The sequence below is a fragment of the Cynocephalus volans genome, chromosome 10 (assembly GCF_027409185.1).
Source record: "Cynocephalus volans isolate mCynVol1 chromosome 10, mCynVol1.pri, whole genome shotgun sequence".
In the NCBI taxonomy this organism is placed as follows: Eukaryota; Metazoa; Chordata; class Mammalia; order Dermoptera; family Cynocephalidae; genus Cynocephalus; species Cynocephalus volans.
This window is the reverse complement of record NC_084469.1, coordinates 34,891,372-34,912,903: the sequence shown is the minus strand read 5'-3', so window position 1 is coordinate 34,912,903 and position 21,532 is coordinate 34,891,372. Positions and strand designations below refer to the sequence as shown.

Here is a 21,532-nt window from a genome sequence, read left to right as displayed (position 1 = left end):
GCGCCCCGCTGTTCGAATTTTAAAGCGTGCCAGAAGTGCACGCCTGCGCAGATAGACCTCCCGCGCCTTTGTTTACACTTCCAGTTAGGAAGCGAGATTTATTCCCCTTTCTCCGCTCCTCCTGGAGGCGCCATCTTGTCTTCTCCCAGCCAACTTTATACTGTTCCAAGTTGAGAGAAGGAGCAGGAGTCTCCAAGATGGCGTTGGGTGGGGCCGTTGTAGCTCTCTATCTCCCATTCTCTCGGGGTCTCCCGCGGGAAGGGCGCTCGCAGGATCAAGACAGTCTGCACCAGGCAGCCCTCCTTAGGCGCTGGGCCCCATGCTTCTCCCTTCTCTGGCTCTCCCAGACCTTGCAGAATAGGTGCACGAGCAACTGGCGGGCCCACGACAGTGGAGCAGAAGAGGAGGAGGTGGGGGAGGCGAGCGCGGCTCAGGGGAGAGCAGCCACTGAGCCACCACTCGGGGCGCAGAGCTGGCAGCCTCCGTAAAGCCCAGGCCGACACTTCTCTCGGCGTCCTGGCATGGCGGCCCTGGGTTCTCGTTCACCCCGCTAGCCCGAGGGTGCACCATGTACTGAGCAAGGACTTAAGCGAGGCCGAGTGGGCCCAGCAGCTCCCTTTAGGGAAGCTGGACTACTCGTTGGGAGCGCTGCATTCTGCCACCCAGCGCCCAGACACCAGCCCACAGTGTGCCATCCTGGTGGAGGTACGCCTGGCCATCACGCTGTCGAGCAGCCCTTCGTTGTCTCTTGCTCTGAAATCTCCAAGGTCATACGGGACGTCTGCAAGGCAGTGGGGCCGCTGCTGGGGTCCTGCCTCGTGTGGGGGGCCCCCAGTGGGGTGGGCGCTCCTACTAGCCTCCAGCCATTGTGCCTCGGCCTTCTGTAAAGGTTGGGACTGGCACTAAGTAGTGGTGCCGGCCTTGGCTGTCTGGGAAGCCCTTTCTAGAATCTGGACACAGGCTGCCCTGGGAGTGACAAAGTCCCCCACTCCTGCCAGGTACTGGGGCCATCAGGGTTGGGTTGGCAGGTAGCCCAGAATAGGGGCTATGCTGTTCTGAGGAGTGTAGAGGGTAACTACGTGGAGGTCAGAGTAACCACTGATCCTGTGGTTGATGCAACCCTTTGCAGGTGGGGCAGGAGCATCACAGGTGCAGCAAGGGTTTATTAGGGCTTTTCAGGTAGCCCTGGACATGGTGGACAGGGCAGGGCATTCTCTTGCTCCTTGAAATTACACAGCCACCCACTCGCTGCTTTGGCTGTCTGCTGCTCCTATACATGAGGCTTGGGGAGAAGGCTGCCTGGCTCGATGGCTCCACCGGATTGGTGGGGAGGGCAAACTGGAGCAGCTAGTGGCCCCAGAAGAGGAAGGGAGAGAGAGACCTGGCCGATTCAATACCAGCTGTGCCAGGCTTCGGGGGCGGGGGGGGTGAGCCCATGATGGCATTTGGTCACACATTGACATTTTCACCCCTCCTCATCATTGTTTCTGGCTCCCTGAGACTCACACCATGGAAGGCACAGGAAGGCATGTGACAAGAAACTCATGGCTTTTAATCCTGGCATGACAAGGGAAACTTAGGACAAAGATTTGAGTAGGTTTTACTACTCTCCTACTGGGGATGGAGATGGGGGAGTCTGTCACATTTAATAAAAATCTCTCCCCTCCTTCCAATTGCATTATCTGTTTTTGTTCTTTAAGAAAGACAAGGAAGGAAGATAACTTTGTCTTTGAGTCAATTGCATCGCGAAGAAATGGAGGTACTCCTGGTGCCCTGGGGGTTTGGGCAAATGATCAGAGGGGCTGGTAGGTGGATGGCCGTCTCCGGATGATGCAGAAGGCAACAAGCACCAGGGCGAGGAGGCCAAGGAGGATCAGGCCAATGATGAGAGGCAGCAAGATGAATTGGTCACTGGGGCAAGAGAAACCTGGCAGAAAGACAGGGCAAGTAGGCACCGCAATGGTATTGGCTGGGATAAAGGAAGCAGCAGAAGGAAGGAATGTGGGGAACTTTGGGAAGTAGGAGCTAGGTGAAGAGCTCACCTTGATCACTCAGAGCAGTAAGTAAAAGAGGAAAATGGGCAGTCTTGTAGAGGAGGGGACAGTTGCCCTGTAACCATAACAAGCCTGGGAAAGGGAGGACATCTGGGGGCTTAGGAAGGGAGAGGACTGGCTTATGGGCCTGGGAAAGGGGCTTTCTGTGCAATGTAGAATTCTAGGAGGGAAGGGATAGGATAGGTAAGTCTTACTTGGTCCAAAGACCCCTGTGTGGGGCAGCTGAGCAGCCTGTAGTCTCAGGAAGAGGAGATCAAGGTGGAAAGCTGGTGAAAGAGTGATGCTCGAGTTTCTGCAACTGAAGCTATGGCCCAAGGGCGCTTGGAGATCTCGAAGAGATGAATTCTGAGCTGAGAACATCCATTCTAAAGGAGGGAGGAAGGGTCAGATCCTATCCACCTCCCCACCCTCAGCTTAGTCCGTTCGTGAGCCCAGACATCCAGTGCTAGCAGTGAGAAGGGGAAGGAGGTACTCACGTGCTGCGTGGGGGAAGGACACATTGTACTCCACAGCCATGTAGTTCAGATAGACAGTTCTCTGCTGTAGGTCCTGGGAGGGGAACAGGAAGGCTCAGGGCAGCAAGGGGAAGTGGTGTCCCAGTCCACAGAGGAAGGAGGCAGGGATTGGAAGGAATGGGCGTGAAGTCATGGAACTGTACCTGCTGGAATCCAAAGCTGAGCTGTCCATAGGGGAATGCGAGAAGCAGGTGGGGATGGGCACCCTCACAGCCCCCCTGGGGCTTGGTTTTGTTTGGGTTTAGTACGGAGATGCCCCAGGCCTGCAGAAGTTAAAGATCAGAGAGGGTCATGAGACTACACGGCCATGCCATCCGAGGTTCCCTGTTCCCTCCATCCCCACCCTGTATTTGTCCCCTTTTCTATTCTTTCCTCTGAAACATAGTAGGATTTCTTTCCTTCCCCACAGCTCCCTGTTTAACTTTACCTCTCCTCCTCCCTGGGTCGGGTACAGGATTCGAATCTGAATCTGGGCTTGGAGCTGGACGCAGGGCTGGGAACCATTAACCCACGTATAGTTTCCTATAGCCTTCTTGGAGCCTGGGATAGGACTTGGTGAGGGTGGAGGTGGTCCCGGGTGGGGGGAACTGGTGGAGAATCCCGGGCTAGTAGCAGTGCTATTGCTTGTTGTGGGATGAACTGTGGCATTCCCATGACTGCTGGTGGTGGTGGCAGGATTGTGAGTGGCAGTTGAGGATCCACGGCTGGTGGTGCTGTGAATGGTGGTATTGTGGCTCTTGGTTGTCCTGTGGCTGGTTGTCCCAGGGCTTTCTGTAGCTGTAGGTGTCACCGTGAAGGATGGCAGCAGAGTGGCAGATTTTTTGCGAGGACAGTCATTCCCTGTCTCTTGGGCTTTCAGCAGAGGAGAATGATTAGCCACCCAAGGGGCATGCTCCTTCCAGGGTATACCTCCCTTTAATCTCCCCTTTTTCTTACCTGCTAGTAGCCCCAGCAATGCCCCCGAGAAGAACACAGCTAGCCTCATGGCAGAATGGCCTCACCCAAAGTCCAGCTGGGCTCAGTACCAGTCGCTCAACCCTATTCCCTCTGCCTTCTCTTGGAAAGGAGGAAATGAAAGTCTTTTACTTCCTGCAACTGAGATAATCCCACCCCCAAACTGACTCAGGCACCTCAGCTCCAGCCACCAATCTCTTAGTCATTACTTTGCACAATTAAGTTAGGGGACTATTGGCCCAGGCTTCGTTAAGTGGGAGCTATCAGGGCAGAGTCGAGGATATCACGTGGGTACAATAGAAATGAGCTCTGGGTCAGTTGACCCATGGGAACCCATTTGCCGGCTTCAGCAAAACTTGCTCAGCAGTTGTGACAAGTGCACACAGGACCAGTTGAGAAACAGCAAGCTCCTCCCTCAGTAACCTTCTGAGCAATGAGCTCAGGAGGTAAAACTAGACCCAGCTTGTTTCCCCTCCCCTTTCCCCCATTACTCTCCCATCTATTACTTCCTCTTAGCTGAGGCATGTGACACATGACTGTGCACCCAATCCTTTACAGGTCACATTATTTTGTTAACACCATTTTCTCAGAGCAGAGAAAACGTCTCTACCATCATCTGGTAACTCACAGGCAGTAACAAGAAAGCAACATAGCAAAAAGGTGAATATTAACTGGTGAGTGGGGAGCTGAGATGTACCCAGTAGCAGGTGGGGGAGGGAAGGGGAGGTAAGAAATGAGAAGCCCAAACAGGCAGTTTCCAAGTCATTTTATTCAGAATTTCATGTTTGTTTTCTGAATCAATAAATACTATACAAAACAATGTAAAAATGGCTACCATTTTCTCTCCCCTGCTCCCCCCAACTGGGGACAATCCCCTGGGCAATCTCACTCAGTTCTCCCTCCAGATTTGGTCCGGCAAATGAGGTTGAGTGACGTATTATAGCCCCTTGAATCATTTTCAGAGGAATTCAGCTGGATTGGGGAGTCTCTGGGACCCAGAGGTGACTAGGTTAGGGAAATCAATTAGTGTTTTTTGGAAGAGACGGCGCCTGGGGCAAGAGCCTGCCCCAAAGAAAAGGGTGTCTAAAATGTTCACGGTTCCTTCTTTTGCCTCAAAAAGTGACATTTATTCAAAGAAAAAAAAAAAAGAAAAAAAAAAAAGAAGAAAAGAAAAAAGAAAAAAAAAAAAAAAGACAAGATGTCCATCCCTTGGCTCCCTTCCCTCCCCCCTCCTGCTGCTCCTCAACCCCCAGGATTGAACCCTGGGTAGGGCCAGGTAGCAGGACAGCCCCTCAGATGAGGTCGGCAACATTGAGGGGCATCTCCTCAATGGAGGTGTTATAGAAGGTCTCGATGTCTCGAAGAGTTCTCTTGTCTTCTTCCGTCACCATGTTAATAGCCACACCCTTACGGCCAAATCGTCCACCACGACCGATTCTGGAAAACAAGGATAAGGGAGTAGGAAGAGGGATGAGGAACATCAGAAGCTTCAGCCTAAGGAGAGTTGGGCAAGTACGCCAGATCTACACTTACCTGTGGATATAGTTTTCCCTGTTAGTGGGAAGGTCATAGTTGATGACTAAAGAAACCTGCTGCACATCAATGCCTCTGGCCTGTGTTAAGAAAGATTACAACCTCAGCATGAGAAAGAGAAGAGGGCACAATCTATTCAAGATAGTTAAATACACATGTAGGCAGCCAAAGGAAGGCAAAGGAAATAAGCAGCCCCTGTCCCCCAAGATCTTAGGCATGCCAGGTTTTATTCCAAGTTGCTACTTTCCTGACAGGGGCACTAACTGGCCCCCTGGAGAGGGAATCACCTTGGATTCTCCCTTCTTTCCAATCTTCTCTAAATTCCCCTCTACTCACCAGCAGGTCAGTAGTAATCAATACTCTGCTAGAACCAGAACGGAACTCCCTCATAATTACATCTCTTTCCTTTTGGTCCATATCTCCATGCTAGAAGACAAAGAAGGGTACAGCAGTTAGGTACATGGGTTGTGAGAAAAGTGGCTCTAAGTAGGACACTGACAGACACACAGCACTAGTAACAAGAAAACTCACCATGGCAGATACAGTGAAGTCTCGGGCATGCATCTTCTCAGTGAGCCAATCGACCTTCCTTCGGGTGTTGATGAAGATGACTGCCTGGGTGATGGTCAGGGTTTCATATAAGTCACACAGTGTGTCCAGCTTCCACTCCTGGAGGTGGGGGGAGAAATATCAGTCAGGGGTTATACCAACAACTTACTACCAGGCCCGCCTCCTGCACTGGGCCCCCACCTCTCGTTCCACATTGATGTAGAACTGGCGGATACCCTCCAGGGTCAGCTCTTCCTTCTTAACGAGAATCCGAATCGGGTCCCTCATGAATTTCTTGGTCACCTCAAGCACATCGGAAGGCATTGTAGCTGACAACAAAACCACCTAATGGAAAAAAATATCAGCCTTAGGGTGGCAGATACTTCATGATCCCTATCCCCTTTAAATGCATAAAAAAGCTTAAGGCGAGACTCCAGAATTCTGTATGATTCCTTCCACTGGTACTTGCTATTAGTCTTCTTTATCCCCAACCAAACCATAATCTATAAAGGAATCACTGTTTATATAAGTAAGGCTCTGTAAATGTTCTTCTCACCTGAGTGTTGCTGTTGAGCTTTTGGAATATGTCATAGATCTGGTCCTTGAACCCACGGCTTAACATTTCATCAGCTTCATCCAAAACAAACATCTTGATGTACTTAGGAGCTAAAGTGAAGAAAAATTACCAATATGTAATAATTAAAAAATTGTAAAATATATTCAACTTTCCTGACTTAAAAACAGATAATCTGCTCTCAGAATACAAAGATTGATCCTTTGCCCAGGACCTCCCTGCCAGGCAAGGCAGTAGCCCTGGGAAGTAGAACACTACCGGGGCTGAGACAACAGGGAAAGTCAGGCTCAGATGACACGCATGGGGTTCATCACAGAGCAACTCTTTCAGAAAAGGGAAAACTAACATCCTGGGGAATGAGACCTTGGCTTAAGCTGAAAGACTGGGAAAGCATGCCCAAAAGGGAAGTGACCCAAGACTGGATAACTGAGTTACTCACATAGATATCTTCGGTTAAGCATATCAAACACACGGCCAGGAGTACCCACGATGATATGTGGAGCTTCCATCTGCAGCTTCTGCACCTCAGCACGTACATTGGTGCCCCCAATGCAGGCATGGCAGGAAGCACCCATGTAATCTCCTAATGCCATGACCACTTTCTGTATCTGAACCCAGAGAAAGGTAGGTATTCATGTGAGCTGCAACTGTCAGGCCCCATTTTTAATGCTTCTCATGACTTTATTCTTTCCAACAAACTTGAGAAATACACTATTATCAAACCCACTTTTCCAGTAAAAAACAGAAGCAAAGGTTATATAACAATCCACTTAAGATCACACTGCCAATGAGTAGCAGAGACAGGACTTGAACTCAGCTTGGTTCATGAGCATACACTGATTCACAACAAAGCCTCTCTGCAATAATTTTAAGTTTCTTCCTCTGGATAGCTAAAACTCTCAACTTTCCAAAAACCAATTGCACCCATTTATTTCATCTCACAGCAAGCAGTTTTATGAACTGAATAAAACATATCCATGTCCTATCACATCCTTACCACAGAATCCAAGCTAGGTGGCATGCTCACCCTTAAAAAGCAAGCTCTGGACATAAGGACCTTAGAATGGAGTTCTATAACTTCTTGCTTATATCATCTGTACACATATATTTGCAGAATAATCACTACACCTGCCACAAAACATGTAAAAACACAGCCTCTGAGCCTGAATAGATAGTCTATTCATGAGACTACTGCTTCCGATTCTTTACATTCCCAAGACCAAGGAAGAAGTCAAAGTTCAGCATTAAGATTTTATGTGCCCCAGGCATGAAACAGCTCTGGCCACCAACCCAGGCATCAAGCTAGGATGAACAAAGGACTGTCCGTCTGCTCTTCCCCTGACTGATGTAAGAGCAACACCACCAATGAGATGCCTCTTTGCCCATTGCCAGGGGGTTTGTTCATAAAACAGCCACCAAACTTGCCCAGCCAGCCAGGCTCCATCCAGCAGCCTTCCCACTTGACTCAGGAAATGGGTGGAGGTGGTAGTTGTTATGTTTGTGTAGGAAGTGGCTTATAATTAACCCAGCAAGTCTTGAGAAATATAGATGTCTTCAGCCCATTGCCCTTACTTTAGCACATCTCTTCTTCCCCCAAGGTGGTAGTCCATGATTTTTGGATTATGCTCATCATCCTTAAATCAGCCCTTCAAGAGAGTAAAGAAGCCACACTCTCACCTGCTGAGCCAATTCTCGAGTGGGTGCCAGGACCAAGGCCTGGGTGGCCTTTAGATCCAATTCGATCTGCTGCAGAATTGATATGGCAAATGTGGCCGTTTTTCCAGTCCCAGATTGGGCTTGAGCGATCACATCATAACCTAAACGAATAAATTAAGAGAGAAATTAGATGCAGAGGGCCTAGAGTTTGGGCTTATGTGGCATTCAAGGCCCAGCTTAAGGAGATCAATAAGCGACCAACAGTTACAAACCAAGCAGCAAGTGCTTCTAACTACCTCACCACAACACAGTGACACAATGGGACTGGATAAGAAAACAAGGCGTGGCTAGCAACATGACTGTAAAAACAAGCATGAAGGGTTGGCCCGTTGCTCACTCAGGAGTGCGGTGCTGATAACACCAAGGCCCCGGGTTCGGGTCCTATATAGAGATGGCTGGTTTGCTCATTGGCTGAGCGTAGTGCTGACAACACCAAGCCAAGGGTTAAGATCCCCTTACCGGTCATCTTATTAAAAAAAAAAAAAAGAAAGAGAGAAAAGAAAAAGAAAAACAAAAAAACACAAACATGAGCTGGCTACAATACTAACTTATTAAAAGCCAACAATCCATTTGTCCAAGGCATGAACCAGGCATGGGCACAGACCAAAAGCCAAGTTGGGATAAACAAGGGGTTGCTTTGTCCTTGCTGATATGAGATGGGCACCACCAACCAGATGACACTCTGCTCAAGTCAAGGACAGTCCAGAATCTGTTCTGGGACTCAGAGGTCTCACCCTTGATACAAGGAAGAATGGCTCGCTGCTGGATGGCAGAGGGCTTCTCAAAACCATAGGCGTAGATGCCACGGAGAAGGGATTCAGAGAGATTCATGTCATCAAAGCTGTCAACAATCTCATTCCAGTTACTCTGTAGGATGCAAAGAAATTTAAGCTTGAGTAATGAAAGAAGTGGGACTGTGCTCTAACACTGGGGCAAACAGGATCTGGTGCCTGACCCAAACCTTCACAGCCCACAACCCTTCCTCCCTCCAGGGAAGCCAGCTGGTTCTAGATGATCTGGGAAACTCCTCAAAGGGGCCAGTCCACTTAACGCCACCCACCTGTGAGCATGAGGGTTATAGATGGGAGAAAAGAACTCAATTTGAATGACATGTCTTATACCTATCCTAAGAAATATAAATGAAATTTCCAATAAAGCACTGTAGAAGAGTTAGATTGCTTTAGAGTGGAGCTTTACTACTTGTGAGTTAGATTATGCATTGAAGATAAATTTTGAGTTCCAGTTTAACTTAGTCATTGAACTACCATTCCAAAAACCAAGGGAAATTGTCAGTGCCACTGCTTTTCTCAGAGGTGAGGAGCAGTGGCTTTAAGGGTCCAGTCTCACCTCGATGACACCTTCGGGCTCCATCCCATCGGGGCCATTGTCTCTGGATCTGTTGATTGGAAACATGAATTTTGTCCCCTGTCTTGACGGCCCGGCTCTTTCTATAAGCAACTAGCCCTGCATAATGCCATCAGACTTCACGCCGAAATCCAACTTCTCTCAGTTCCCAGGAGACACTCAGAGGAATTACTCTAAACTGAGCCAAGGCCTTTGCCCCATCCCAGGCCGCCCCCGACATGATGGGATAACCCTCCCTGAAGATCCAGAGGCTGGAAGACGCACCGCCGCGCTGACGGTGTCCGGAAGCGGTGCTTGCCGCTGGGTCCACGTGTCCCGGGTCTGGCCGCTTAAAGCCCACGCGCGTGCACCTCCCATCGCAGCACCAGAGAGCCGGAAGTCCCGCCCTTCACCTCCCAGATCGAGGGTAGGACATCCCCTTAGCCCCACGTAATTCCGCCCGCGCCCTCCCCCACTCCCTCCAGCCGACCCCCCCCTCGCAGTGCCCGGATGTGGGAGGCCGCGGGCGGTGGCGGCCTCGCTCACAATGAGTCCCAGCCGAGCTAGCAAGGGGGTAGATTGCACAACACTTACAAGCGAAGCAGACTGGGGGAGGGGAAGACCTCAGGCCGCCATGTGCTCGCTCCCTCGACCACCCGGCGGCATCTCCCCCCTCCATGGAACAATCCACATCCCGCCCGCCCCCGTCGCGAAATGGCGTCGCCCTCCCATACCTCAGGCCGTTCACCCCCGAAGGAAAGTGGACCTGCCCATCCGCAGTTTGCCAATTGCCCGGCTTGTGCGGCAAAATGGACCCGCCCGCCCGGCGCCGGGTGGGCTCCTGGTGCCTCACGCGGCCGCTCCTCGGGGTTAGGCTCAGTCCTGGCCGTCAAGAAAACCAGCACACTGAACGGCCGGCTTCTTCTCCCCCGACCCATATTTCCACCGCGACGAAGCGACCGGATCTGACTGAACGTGAGGACCCAGGCACCCCCGCCTCCCGCGAGTGGTACCGTCGGAGTCCCCGGCGCGCGAGCCCTCCCCGGCACAGCGAGGCAACCGGACCTGCCAGCTCTGGGCCACGCAAGGCTGCGGCTACCTTTCCTTCCCACGCTAGGTCGCGACCTCGTTCCGTCACTCAGCGCCGGGGCTTCGCGCACAGCACCGCCCCAGGTCGAGGCCTCGTAACGAGCCTCGCATCCTCGGCCTTAGCCGGGCTGTCCTTATCCTCTGCCTCGGCCCTGGTGGCAGCATCGACCGTGGATCTCCCCCTCCCTTTTCCAGGACGGTTCCTCCTGGCTTGGTTTCCCCCGCAACCCTGGTGGGCCTGGGCGATGAGACTTTCAACTACCCCCGGCGGGGCCCTCGGAAGGGAGCGGCAGGGTAAGTAGCCACTACCTCTTGCAAGTGCCTTTCTTACCGAGAATCCTGACTCGCAGACATGATCCTTAGAAACTAGGGCGGAGTGCCCGCCCATCGACAACTTATAGAGCGCCCGACCCCGCCCCAGCCACCGCATTGGCTTTGCCGCCTGGGCCCCGCCTGCCGGCGCTCAGCAACCCGGCGTGACGTAGGCTGGTAGGCGCTCTGGCACGCAGCCACCACTGGGTTGCCTGAACGCCTATCAAGGTGAAGGCCCGCCCCGCAGCCTCATTGGCTAGAGGGCCCGCCTTTCTGGCCGGTACGGAAGTGACACACAGCAGTCGGGCCTCGAGGCCTGGCAGCCATCTTGGGGCCCTGCTCCCTTACACGTGCGGAGGTGATAGTGCCTTGGTCATGTGGCTCAGTAGGCCCTATCACGCAAGGGGGCGAGGCCTAAGCCTCCCGGGACTTCCGGACTCCCGGGACTACCACTTCCCCTTACCTCTGCTCCAGGTCTCCAATGGACCCAAATTTTATGTTCTAACCTGCAGCAAAGATAGATCCTTCACCACCCGGATGTGTTCTAAGTGAACTAGGGATGATGGAGTTAGGAAGGATATACCAGGGGCTAGAAGCACTCCCCAGGCTGGAGGTTACAAGGAGATGGAAGAACCTTCTTCTGGGCTTAATGGTATTTGAGGTAGCTGTCACGAACCCCGGCCTGGCCCCCTTCCCAGTCCTTCAGCCTCCTGTTCCACGGCTTCCCTCTCAGGCTTATTTTCAAGGCTTACCTACTCTTCCTCCTTCCTGCCCTCTGCTCCCCTGGCTGGCGGATTGGTTTGGGTGAAGATTGAAGACATGGTGTTGGCACTGCCTGAGCCAGGGATGTAAAGCTGGCCCCTGAAGTCTCAAGATCCAAAATGAGGAGCTAATAGCATTGGCTGGAAGAAGCCCTGAGATACGGCACATCCACTAGATTGAGGCCCCTTAAGGAAGACCACCACTTACATATCTCCAAAGGATCCTTTATTGACCAGAGCAGGATCGTGGCATTTATATATATATATATATATAAAAAAAAGTTTGAAGATCTGGCAGGCAGTAATCCCTTTGCCCGCCCACCACCCCCAGCACTGATTTCCTGCCCCCTGCACATGGAAGGGGAATGACTGCCCCACCCTGGCCACAAGGCCACATTCCCCTGTAGACAGAGGGAGAAAGGGGCTTTTCCGTGGCCACCCCTGCCCATAAGAAATGAACAATTATTCTCTCAAAGAAGAAAAAATACAGAAACCAATTAAAACATTTAAATATGAAAACCAAAGGGAATTTGATGGGGAGAAGCAAGAGAGGAAAGGAACTGGAGTTTCTTGGGAAGGGTCTCCCATGTCCCTCTGCCCATTAACGGGCTTGGGGGCTGGGGTACGAGGCTCACACAGTGAGTTTGCAGTGACACAGCTCCTTGTAGATCTGCCGACGAAGTTTGGGCATGTCCTGCTGGGTGAAGCTGAATGGCTGAGACAGGGCCAGGTGCTTGCAGTACTGGGTGTTAACAAAGCAGGCCATGAGAACCACCTACTGACCATCCCCCCTACGTCAGGACCTGTGCTACACATTTCATATGAGATATGTCTCAATCTTTCAGGGAATATTCCTATTTCTCACACAAAGGGAGCCAAGCTTCCATAGCCTGGGATTCAAAAACAGCCAGACTCTAAAGCTAGCCTTCTCCAGTCATGTTTCAGAAGGAGAAAATCCGTTGAGCCGGGGTTGGGGGACAGCTATACCAGGGCCAGAGACCTAGGACCAGAACCCATCCCAGTGTGGGATGGAGAAGCCCAGGAGAGGTCCAATGAAATCAAGTTTCTGGGCTGGCCCGTGGCTCACTCAGGAGAGTGCGGTGCTGATAACACCAAGGCCACGGGTTCGGATCCCATATAGGGATGGTTGGTTTGCTCACTGGCTGAGTGTGGTGCTGACAACACCAAGCCAAGGGTTAAGATCCCCTTACCGGTCATCTTTTAAAAAAAAAAAAGGAAATCAAGTTTCTGTGTTCTAACACATAAGATTACTCCATACTCCACAACTGGCTGTGAGCCAAATGAGGGATGCACAACAGCCTCCCAACCCCTTAACTCAACTGACCCGAGCTGGAGGAGAAAGAGGCCCCATCATCTGCTTACCTGCAACACAAAGGCTCCACAGTCACTGTCATTATTTTGCCTGGCCACGTTCTAGAGAAGAGAAAGAAGGTAGGCCCCTTTGCCTGGAGACTCCCAGGAGTATGATTTCAAGTTTTGCCTCCTACCACTACCCCCACCTCCACCCCATACTCTCCCCTCTGGAAACTCACCATTTTTTTTTTTTTTTTTTTTCTTAAAGATGACCGGTAAGGGGATCTTAACCCTTGACTTGGTGTCGTCAGCACCACGCTCTCCAAGTGAGCTAACCGGCCATCCCTATATAGGGATCCGAACCTTTGGCCTTGGTGTTATCAGCACCACAATCTCCCAAGTGAGCCACGGGCCGGCCTTGAAACTCACCATTTTGAAGTAACCTTTCCAGCCCTGGTGGAAATCCAGTCGGTCTTTCTTCACCGCCTCTGCTTGCAGATACTTGGCAATATGCTGCGTAGATGGGGAAAAAGAGAAAGTGATGCCCTAAGTTCCCAACCAAACCCAGGATATGGTGGTAGCAGACACCATGCTCAAACTGCTCCTCAGAGACCCAAAGCCCACCCTCCTTGTCTTGCCACTGATCTCCTCACATTCTGCCTTTTTCCTACCCCCTCAAACCTTAGGGCAGCGGCGGTTTAGGGTGCGCTGGGAGTCAAAGTAGGTGATGGTGCGTCGCCTCACGTCGACAGAGATGAGGGACCAATGCACCTCCAGGTGGATGGGGATTAGTAGTAGCTCCTTATTAAAGATGTCCACCTAAGGAGATAGCACCAGAGGTCAGGTACAACACACAGTGGTCCTGCCTAGGGCCACGAGGGCTCTAAAGAGGAATGGATGAACAGGCAAGGGAGGCAAATGGGAGAACACAAGACCAAGGCCCTGGATTGTGAGGCAAGGCTCAGCATCTGGATGTTCAGATTCTTGAGTATAAGAGAGGAAGGCAAGACAAAGAAGGCACTATCAGAACCAACACTTGAGAACCCATGATGGGCCAGTCACTTTTCACAGGCGCAGGATTCTGGAGCTAGACTGTCAGTGTTCAAATTCAGCTCTGTTTACTGGCTTATGACCATGGGCAAAGCTACTTAGTAACTTTCTATTCCTTAGTTCCCTTCACTGTAAGAGAATGAAAATAATAGGACCTACATCATCCATTTGTTATGAGGATTAAACTAGTTAAATACTCACAATACATTTGGAACAATGATAACATGAAGTAAATGCTCAATCAATTAATGCTCACAACAATTCTCCCAAGAAGTTCTCATGTTCAACCCAACAGATGAGGAAACAACATCTTTTTTTTTTTTTTTTTTTTGTCTTTTTCGTGACCGGCACTCAGCCAGTGAGTGCACTGGCCATTCCTATATAGGATCCGAACCCGCGGCGGGAGCGTCGCCGCGCTCCCAGCGCGGCACTCTCCCGAGTGCGCCACGGGCCTCGGCCCAGGAAACTACATCTTGGAAAAGTAACTTTTTTTTTTTTTTTTTTTTTTTTTTTGTCTTTTTCGTGACCGGCACTCAGCCAGTGAGTGCACCGGCCATTCCTACATAGGATCCGAACCTGTGGCGGGAGTGTCGCCGCACTCCCAGCGCTGCACTCTCCCAAGTGCGCCACGGGCCTCGGCCCAGGAAACTACATCTTGGAAAAGTAACTTTTTTTTTTTTTTTTTTTTTTTTTTTGTCTTTTTCGTGACCGGCACTCAGCCAGTGAGTGCACCGGCCATTCCTACATAGGATCCGAACCTGTGGCGGGAGTGTCGCCGCACTCCCAGCGCTGCACTCTCCCAAGTGCGCCACGGGCTCGGCCCTTGGAAAAGTAACTTGCTCAAGGTCATAGAAGTAAGAAATAGCAGAGGTGGGATTCAAACTCAGGTATACAGAAGGCCAAATTCTTTTCACTGTATGTCACTCCACCCTCTACTGGAAGCAGGCACACGAGGTCCCTGAAGTGTAAGCTCTTGAACCTGGGGACAGAAATTAAGAAATGCTGGAGCCAGTGGTGCTACCTCACTGTAGAAACTTCCTAGCTTTTGGATTGGACAGCAGGGAAACCAGAGGAAAAAAGAACTCTTGCTTTTCCTCACTAACCTGCTCCTCTCTCAATTTCCCCTAGTTACTTAGGCCAAAAACCTAGGCCTTATCCTCCACTCCTATCTTATCTTCATTTCCCATTTTTCCCAACCTGTAGAGGAAAAAAAAAAACTGACTTTCCTACTCTACTCTCACAACACAAAAAATTTCTGTGACCTATGGTCACCAAGAAGTATGTGGGAATTTCTCCCCACCAGCAACCAACCAATCAATTCTGCAGCAGATACCAGCTGGGTGTCCTCTAATTCAATTCCAACACCATCTATCTGGAAGTGGAGGCAGATCTCACAGGTTGCGGGCTCAGTCCCAAAAGACTGCCCCCACTGCAAGCCCCAAGTTGTTTTACCTGTGCTTCTGACTGGCCATGAATCAGGGTTCCCATGACCTCCTCCTTAGGTTCGATTAATTTGCTAGAGCAGCTCACAGAACTGAGGGAAACACTTATGTTTACTAGTTTATTATAAAGGATATAACAAAGGATATAGATAAAAAGATGCATAGGGAAAGGTATGTGGGAAGGTGTGAGCCAACCTGCACATGTTCAGCTATCTGGAAGCTCCCCAAACCCTGTCTTTTTGGGTTTTTATGGAAGCTTCATTATGTACGTGTGACTGATTAAATCATTGGCCACTGGTGATCAACTCAACATTCAGCTCTTCTCCCCTTCCCAGAGGTTAGGGGTGGTGGGGCTGAAAGTCTCAATCCTCATCATGCCTTGGTCTTTCTAGTGATCATCCCCCACCTTGAAGTTACCTAGGGCACACCAGCCATCACTCAACTCATTAGTATACAAAAAGACACTTATCACTTTGGTGATAAGGCCAAAGTATGCCAGGAAAAGGGATGAAGACCAAATATATACTTCATAGTATCACACAACCTATCATAAAGTCCTACTGGTTCTACTGGTAACACTTAACTTAGATAAAACTACTACTCTCTCTCTTCCTTTAGCAATCCAGTTCAAGTTTTTCACCTAGACTACTATGCTCCTCTCCTAGTCTGCCCACTTCCACTCTTGCCCACATTCAGTCTATCACCGAAATAGGAGTTTAAAAAATGAGGCACTTCCCAGCCTGCTTAAGACTCTTCAATAGCTTCTCAATACACATAGTATAAAATCTACCCTCTTCAGACTACCCTATATGCCTTGATGATTTACTCTTACAAAATGGTGTATCACTTTCCCTTTTTTACTCTGCTCCAATCACTGAGTCTACCCACGTGGGCCCTCTGTTCTCAACCATATTCTTTCACTGTGAGTCTATTGTACTTGCTGTTTCCTTTGACTGGAACACTCTTCCCCCAGATCAGCACATGGCCCGCTCCTCATCACTCAAGTCTCAGCTATGAGAGGCCTTCCTAGACCACCCAATCTAAAGTACCCACTCCCACGCCATCACATTACTGCTTTAATCTGTTCACAGCACTTATCATTAGTTGAAATTTAACTTGTTTATTCTTACTCCATAAGGGCAAGACGTTGTCTTTATTTAATACTGTATCCTTAGTGCTTAGAACAGTGCCTAGCACACAGGAGATGCTTAATATTTGAAAGACTGAATGAACAGGGTTGGGGAAAAGGCGCACAGAAAACAGAACTCTAATTCTTAGAGGTAAGGTGTTACCTAAGCAGATGTGAATTCAGAACTCACGTTTTTGGTCCACCTTTTCACCCCATCATAACCCTTGGTACGGAGTTTATCATAGAAGAAACTGTTGAAGAAATGCACCTGTGCCAATGACACAAAAAAGCTGGATGGAATTAAAAGACCTCAGACACTAAGTCTCCCCTCCCCAGTGAGTCCATTTCATTATGACTGTAAGGACTGGTTTCAGCTATCCCCACTTATTTCACTGACAGTAAGAAAAGAAGGGATTGTTTTTAATCTTATAGGTTCTCACCCCAATTCTTGGGGTGAGGGGAAAACACTAAAGACTGACAGAAAGGAAAAGAATTGATAAAATTCAAGGCCAAGATTACAGATTAAAAATTAATAGATTACCATCTACCACCTCTCCCTAAGAAAAAAGAGATCCTCTTTATGTAAAATGGAAGAGATGAAAGCAACTGAAAGCTGCTTAGAGCTGTAGAAGTTCTTCTGGGGACTGAAGTATCTGATTGGGCCTACCTTTTCCGGGACCATATCCATGACCAGGTCTCCATACATGTTCATCACCTGCAGTAAAGATGGGAGGCAACTTGCCATGGAGAGTGTGGCCTGGGTACAAGGCTCCGCCATGCAGAGGGCCCCAGACACCCTGCCCCCTCTGAATTCTCTCTCAGGCCTGTTTCTCTACCCCTTCTCACCTGGTCATTGAGCCAGTTCTGTCCATACAAGGTCCCCAAGTCATCCATGGTCAGCACGTGCCGCTTATAGGCTACTCGGAAGCCCCTCACCATAGCATTGCCTGGCATCCTCTGGTATGACTGGATCAGCTGCAGCACCAGGCCTTTCCTGAGTAGGCCAAGGGTGGAGTCATAAGAGACGACAGGGCTGGGGCACACGGAAATACCTACTACTGTCTAGAATAATAATCTAAACTGACCCTCTTTTTTTTGGTTATGGGCCCTTTTGAGGACCTGCTAAAAGCCCACTCCCCAGAAAGAGGCATGTGAATACTGAGGTATACATATCTTAGGGTCCCAGGTAAAGACCCTCCCAAGTCAGCTTACAGGGACTTGGCACTTTTCCTGCAGATTCCTCCCCTTCAGCTCTACCTTCCTCCTCCTTTGCAAGTACATCCCTATAGGAGAAAAGGCAGCAGCCTTCTCTCTCCATCCCCCAGCCCTCCTTTGAAAGGCATCTGTCTCTCAAGCCTCACCTGGAAGGCGTAGAGAACTCCTGTTGAAAAATGTCCTCCAATTTCTCTACTACCTCATCAGTGCTGAGGGGGATAAGGCTGCCGTAAGTTTGAAGGAATTCATCTAAGATGCCTGAGTGGAGGAGGGAGAGAGGATTGGAGTGAGGCCTCTAGACTCTGATCTAGGAGTCGGCCAAGGGATAGAGACTAAGTCCTCTAGGGCTCCTTACTCTGCACGCAGGTCACATGCTCTTCCCGCAGGGGGCTGTGCTGGCCAGCTTTCTCCCCAGGCCGCTCTGCCTCTTCTGCAGTGCCCAAATCTGAGCCCTGAAAAAGCTCCTGGGCCACATGGTCCCCGATGCTGCACACATTGCTGATGAGGATGCTGGCATCAGGGGGTGCCAGGCTGCGCTCCCCTTCTGGCCCAGGTGGTCCCCCAAAACCATTGGGCAGAGTACACGAGAGGAGGCCTACAGGGCAGTGGATATAGGATGAGGATGAGAAAATGGCCCAGGTGAAAGGACAATGGGAGGATTAACTGATGCACACAAATCATAAGACCACAAGAAGGTTTTTTTTTTTTTAATTTGTGGCTGGCCAGTAAGGGGATCTGGACCCTTGACCTTGGTGTTATCAGCACCACGCTCTACCAGTGAGCTAACTAGCAGCCCTACCAATATAAACCTTAAGAAATGAAGAACCCAAAGCATAAGATAATAATGTCCAAGAAGTTCTAAAAGGACAGAGAGAAAGAGTTCCTAGTTATAGACAGGAGAAAAGCAAGAAAAGATTAAGGTTCAGAGATGTAAATTTCAGGGATATTTGTCACCACTATAACACCTAATTCCCGGCATAGTATCTGGCATATAGTAAAGGCTCAATAAATACTTGAATATTTAATAAAGATGTAGAAATCTTGAAATTGTTTGGCTGGAGTTCTCTGAGAGGGAGATATTCTGAGTGAGAATGTCACACACAACCATATAGATGATGTACTCCGTTACTGGGAGAGATCCCATCCTACCACTGTGAGAATGGTGCCCTCTGGAGATGTACACACAGGGGCAATTCTCCTGAGAGGCCAAAGAGGGACTTCAAGTGGACAAGACTGATCTTTCCAAACCATGACTCCCTTTCTCATCTGTGCTCAAGACCACAGGACACCTACTTAGGGATTCTGTTTTCCAGCTCTGACTCCCTCCCAAGTTTACTTCCTGCTCAAAGTGGAGCTTAATGAAGACATTTCACAGTTATTCTGGACCTCTCACTCTGTTATCCCACTTTCCTTAGGCCTAGTTCTCGACACACAAAAAGCTCCTGGTGTTCTAGGCTCTCAGACTCCTCCCATACCCTGCCCGTTTCCCACCTCACCTGAGTCTGGGTCCAGAGGAGACTTCGGAGTCCACCTTAGTCCATCTTCCTCCATGGGGAGCCCAGAGGGCACTGGTGGAGACCCTCTCACCCCATCCTCAGCCATGAGAGCACCTAGCAGACCCAGCCGGGGTGGGGGTGGCCCCCGGGGGGAGTCAAAACGACAGCAGGGGGATGGCACCTGTGGTGTCGCACCCCCTTCCTGGGGTGAAAGATGGTTCTTGGGGTGTGCAAGGCTCCGCCGCCGGCCCCTGTGGCGCCCCCAAAGCTTCCATTGGAATGTCAGAGAGGTGCTTTTTGAGTAGAGCAGCATCCGGAAGGCTCTCATAGCTCGGCGGCGGCGCTGTGAGCAGGTTTTTCGATGAGTGGGGCGAGGAGGGCGAGGCCGCTGGGAGGCTCCCAGCTGACCCCATCTAGGGGGCAGCCTCCAAGCTGCCACTTCCTCCTCCTCATCTTCATCCTCCTCCTCCTCCTCTTCCTCCTCGTCTTCACTAGCTGAGGCATCAAAAGATGGCCGAGGGACAGGGAGGCGTCTGGCTGGCACTGTGGTCCCTGACCCAGGATCTGGCCCAAACCCTCCGCCTGACTTGAGTCGAGGTTTGGGGGGTGGGGGCCAACGAAGACGCTCCCGTCTGGGGCTTGAGTAAGCTGGGGCTAGGCCGGGTCCAGGAGGCTTAGGCCTCCAAGACCCGGTCCCTTGTATAGTCTCTTTCATCTTCCAATACCCTGTAAAACAAAGGTTAAAGTATCAGAATCCAAACATCCTGCTCCACAAATCCTGCCTCTCTTCCTCAGCATGCCTCCTCTGGATTCAGACGCAAATAAAATAAGGAAAGGAACAAACGAAAAACTCATAACTTCACATCTTCCCAGTTAACATGATCCACAAGGGGCTCTTTAGAGTTGGTGCCATCATCTATTTCTCTTGGCAGATAAAGGCTAAACAGCAGGCCCCAGAGATCTTATTTCTCAGATCACCAACTCAAACCCAGTATTTTCAGGCCCTACTTCTCTATTCTAATACCACCACGAGTATCCTTTAAGAGCCTAAGGGTGATTTCTTTGCTTAGGGAGATGGCTCAGCACAGGAATCTTGACATAGTGCAGAAGTACTTGAGAAGAACACAACTTTCACAAGGAAACTGGTCTAGAGTGTGAAGACAGTTCCTCTCTACCACGCTGAAATGAATGGGGGTGTGGGCATGCTGAGGTCACCTCAGTAAGAATGGGGATATCGAGGCTATGGTTCAGGGGGTACAGTGTGACGAAAGGAGAAGGATTTTGAAGGAAACAGAGAGAACAAAATCGGTGCTTAGACTGCCGAATCAAAACGCTGGGACACATCTGAGCCGCACAAGCCAGGCTGGCCCAGCCCCCGCTCCTGCTCCAATCCCGGGGAGCAGGATACATCCGAGCACCGAACACCGGTATGGTCCTAGAAGCTCGGAAGGCTCCGCGCACAAGGGCTTTAAGAAGCCCCTTCGAGGGCCTCTTGGCCCCACTCAGTCAGGAGCGAGGCCCCAGGAATGGGAGAGGCCACAGGAGGGCTGGGGGGAGGGGAGGGGGCGTCCTCACCGGTAGCGGAGAAGCCGGGCCGACGGACCCGAGCGCGGGCGTCTCCGGCCTCAGGCTTCCCGGTTCATCTCTCCGGCGACGGCGGCGGCCCCGCCACTCCCGCTGTCTTCGGACGCAGCCGTCTCAATTCAGGATTCCAACGCTTGTGGGCAGCGCGCCGCGCCGCCGCGCCGCGGCCGCCTCTTGCTCTGCCTCAGCTTCCACCTCCACCGCTACCGCCTCCCCCTCCTCCTCTTCCCCCTCCCGCAAGCCCCAGGCCCACCGGCAGTGGCGGCGCACGATTAATACGTCACAACCGGCGAACAGCGCCGGCGCGACCACCACGCGCCCAACTCCGCCTACCCAAGATCGTAGACGCCACGGGACCGCCCCGCCCCGAGTGCTACGCAAGCTGCGCCTGCGCATATCCGCTGACCTGGCCGCACGGGGCGGCCCCACCACTCGCTCTTTTGCGCGTGCGTGGTCCGTCCCGCCTCGTGCCGCATGGCCTAGCCCTACCTTCTCAGCGCTCGCGGACTGAACCTGGGGGGCCCCCAATACTTTGGTCTAGTGGGGTGTTCCAGAGGAGATCCTAGTACAGGGACGGGGCTGAGGTGAGGCAGTGGGGGAAATGAAGTCGGGGTATCATTCATCCTCTTTTATTTAATTTTAAGCAGAGTTTTGAGCAGAAAGAAGAGCTCAGAGGAGTGAGGCAAGACCAGCAACATGGCGTACGGTTCATCCAAGGCTCCCCGGAGACCATTCCCATTCTGGAGGGGCGTGGAGTGACTTGCCACGCCGGGGGAATAGAGAGGCAAAACTTGGGACCCGAAAAGTAATGTGGCTGCAAAGGGACCGTCGTCGTCGGGCACCCCCTGCAGACGGGCGCATAATAGATACACTTCTGGAGATAGTGATGGAAACTGAGGAC

General features: G+C 51.0%; 3 protein-coding genes, 3 non-coding genes and 1 pseudogene across 6 annotated transcripts; all 7 read right to left on the bottom strand.

Annotated features, from left to right (window-relative positions):
* Positions 1-1,564: 1,564 nt before the first annotated feature.
* CD68 (CD68 molecule) lies at positions 1,565-3,610 on the bottom strand. The gene is made up of 6 exons (XM_063112787.1): positions 3,506-3,610; positions 2,997-3,421; positions 2,713-2,832; positions 2,531-2,603; positions 2,249-2,419; positions 1,565-1,927 (listed from the first exon to the last, which is right to left on the bottom strand). The coding sequence occupies exons 1-6, from the start codon at positions 3,552-3,554 to the stop codon at positions 1,794-1,796; spliced, it is 972 nt and encodes a 323-aa protein (XP_062968857.1). The 5' UTR covers positions 3,555-3,610; the 3' UTR covers positions 1,565-1,793.
* A 662-nt stretch (positions 3,611-4,272) lies between these two features.
* On the bottom strand, positions 4,273-10,708 carry EIF4A1 (eukaryotic translation initiation factor 4A1). Its single transcript, XM_063112003.1, has 11 exons — positions 10,660-10,708; positions 9,243-9,291; positions 8,630-8,762; positions 7,857-7,996; positions 6,619-6,787; positions 6,162-6,271; positions 5,807-5,950; positions 5,588-5,725; positions 5,393-5,482; positions 5,057-5,136; positions 4,273-4,960 (listed from the first exon to the last, which is right to left on the bottom strand). Exons 1-11 carry the CDS (start codon positions 10,680-10,682, stop codon positions 4,816-4,818), a joined length of 1,221 nt encoding a protein of 406 aa, XP_062968073.1. The 5' UTR covers positions 10,683-10,708; the 3' UTR covers positions 4,273-4,815.
* Positions 5,210-5,350, bottom strand: LOC134389833 (small nucleolar RNA SNORA67). The gene has a single exon (XR_010024794.1). It is a non-coding gene; the product is annotated as a small nucleolar RNA SNORA67 (small nucleolar RNA).
* LOC134389881 (small nucleolar RNA SNORD10) lies at positions 6,357-6,498 on the bottom strand. The gene has a single exon (XR_010024834.1). It is a non-coding gene; the product is annotated as a small nucleolar RNA SNORD10 (small nucleolar RNA).
* LOC134389853 (small nucleolar RNA SNORA48) lies at positions 7,432-7,576 on the bottom strand (annotated as a pseudogene).
* On the bottom strand, positions 8,462-8,595 carry LOC134389851 (small nucleolar RNA SNORA48). The gene has a single exon (XR_010024809.1). It is a non-coding gene; the product is annotated as a small nucleolar RNA SNORA48 (small nucleolar RNA).
* Positions 10,709-11,605: 897 nt separating the features above from the next.
* Positions 11,606-20,841, bottom strand: SENP3 (SUMO specific peptidase 3). The gene is made up of 11 exons (XM_063110944.1): positions 20,623-20,841; positions 19,048-19,773; positions 17,907-18,146; positions 17,698-17,809; positions 17,183-17,330; positions 17,004-17,051; positions 16,527-16,604; positions 13,397-13,534; positions 13,145-13,228; positions 12,785-12,835; positions 11,606-12,143 (listed from the first exon to the last, which is right to left on the bottom strand). Exons 2-11 carry the CDS (start codon positions 19,760-19,762, stop codon positions 12,033-12,035), a joined length of 1,725 nt encoding a protein of 574 aa, XP_062967014.1. The 5' UTR covers positions 19,763-19,773; positions 20,623-20,841; the 3' UTR covers positions 11,606-12,032.
* Positions 20,842-21,532: the final 691 nt, after the last annotated feature.

Excerpts from the sequence above, each read along its gene's own strand:
- CD68 (XM_063112787.1), bottom strand. The coding sequence starts at position 3,554 with ATGAGGCTAGCTGTGTTCTTCTCGGGGGCATTGCTGGGGCTACTAGCA. Across the intron at positions 2,420-2,530 it reads GTCCTTCCCCCACGCAGCAC|AATGGATGTTCTCAGCTCAG; the intron begins GTGAGTACCTCC and ends TCCCTCCTTTAG. Across the intron at positions 1,928-2,248 it reads CACAGGGGTCTTTGGACCAA|GTTTCTCTTGCCCCAGTGAC; the intron begins GTAAGACTTACC and ends TCTTTCTGCCAG.
- EIF4A1 (XM_063112003.1), bottom strand. The coding sequence starts at position 10,682 with ATGTCTGCGAGTCAGGATTCTCG. Across the intron at positions 6,788-7,856 it reads CTCGAGAATTGGCTCAGCAG|ATACAGAAAGTGGTCATGGC; the intron begins GTGAGAGTGTGG and ends CTCTGGGTTCAG. Across the intron at positions 5,483-5,587 it reads ACTTCACTGTATCTGCCATG|CATGGAGATATGGACCAAAA; the intron begins GTGAGTTTTCTT and ends TTTGTCTTCTAG.
- SENP3 (XM_063110944.1), bottom strand. The coding sequence starts at position 19,762 with ATGAAAGAGACTATACAAGGGACCGGGTCTTGGAGGCCTAAGCCTCCT. Across the intron at positions 17,331-17,697 it reads GAGTTCTCTACGCCTTCCAG|GAAAGGCCTGGTGCTGCAGC; the intron begins GTGAGGCTTGAG and ends TGGCCTACTCAG. Across the intron at positions 16,605-17,003 it reads TGGATATGGTCCCGGAAAAG|GTGCATTTCTTCAACAGTTT; the intron begins GTAGGCCCAATC and ends TCATTGGCACAG.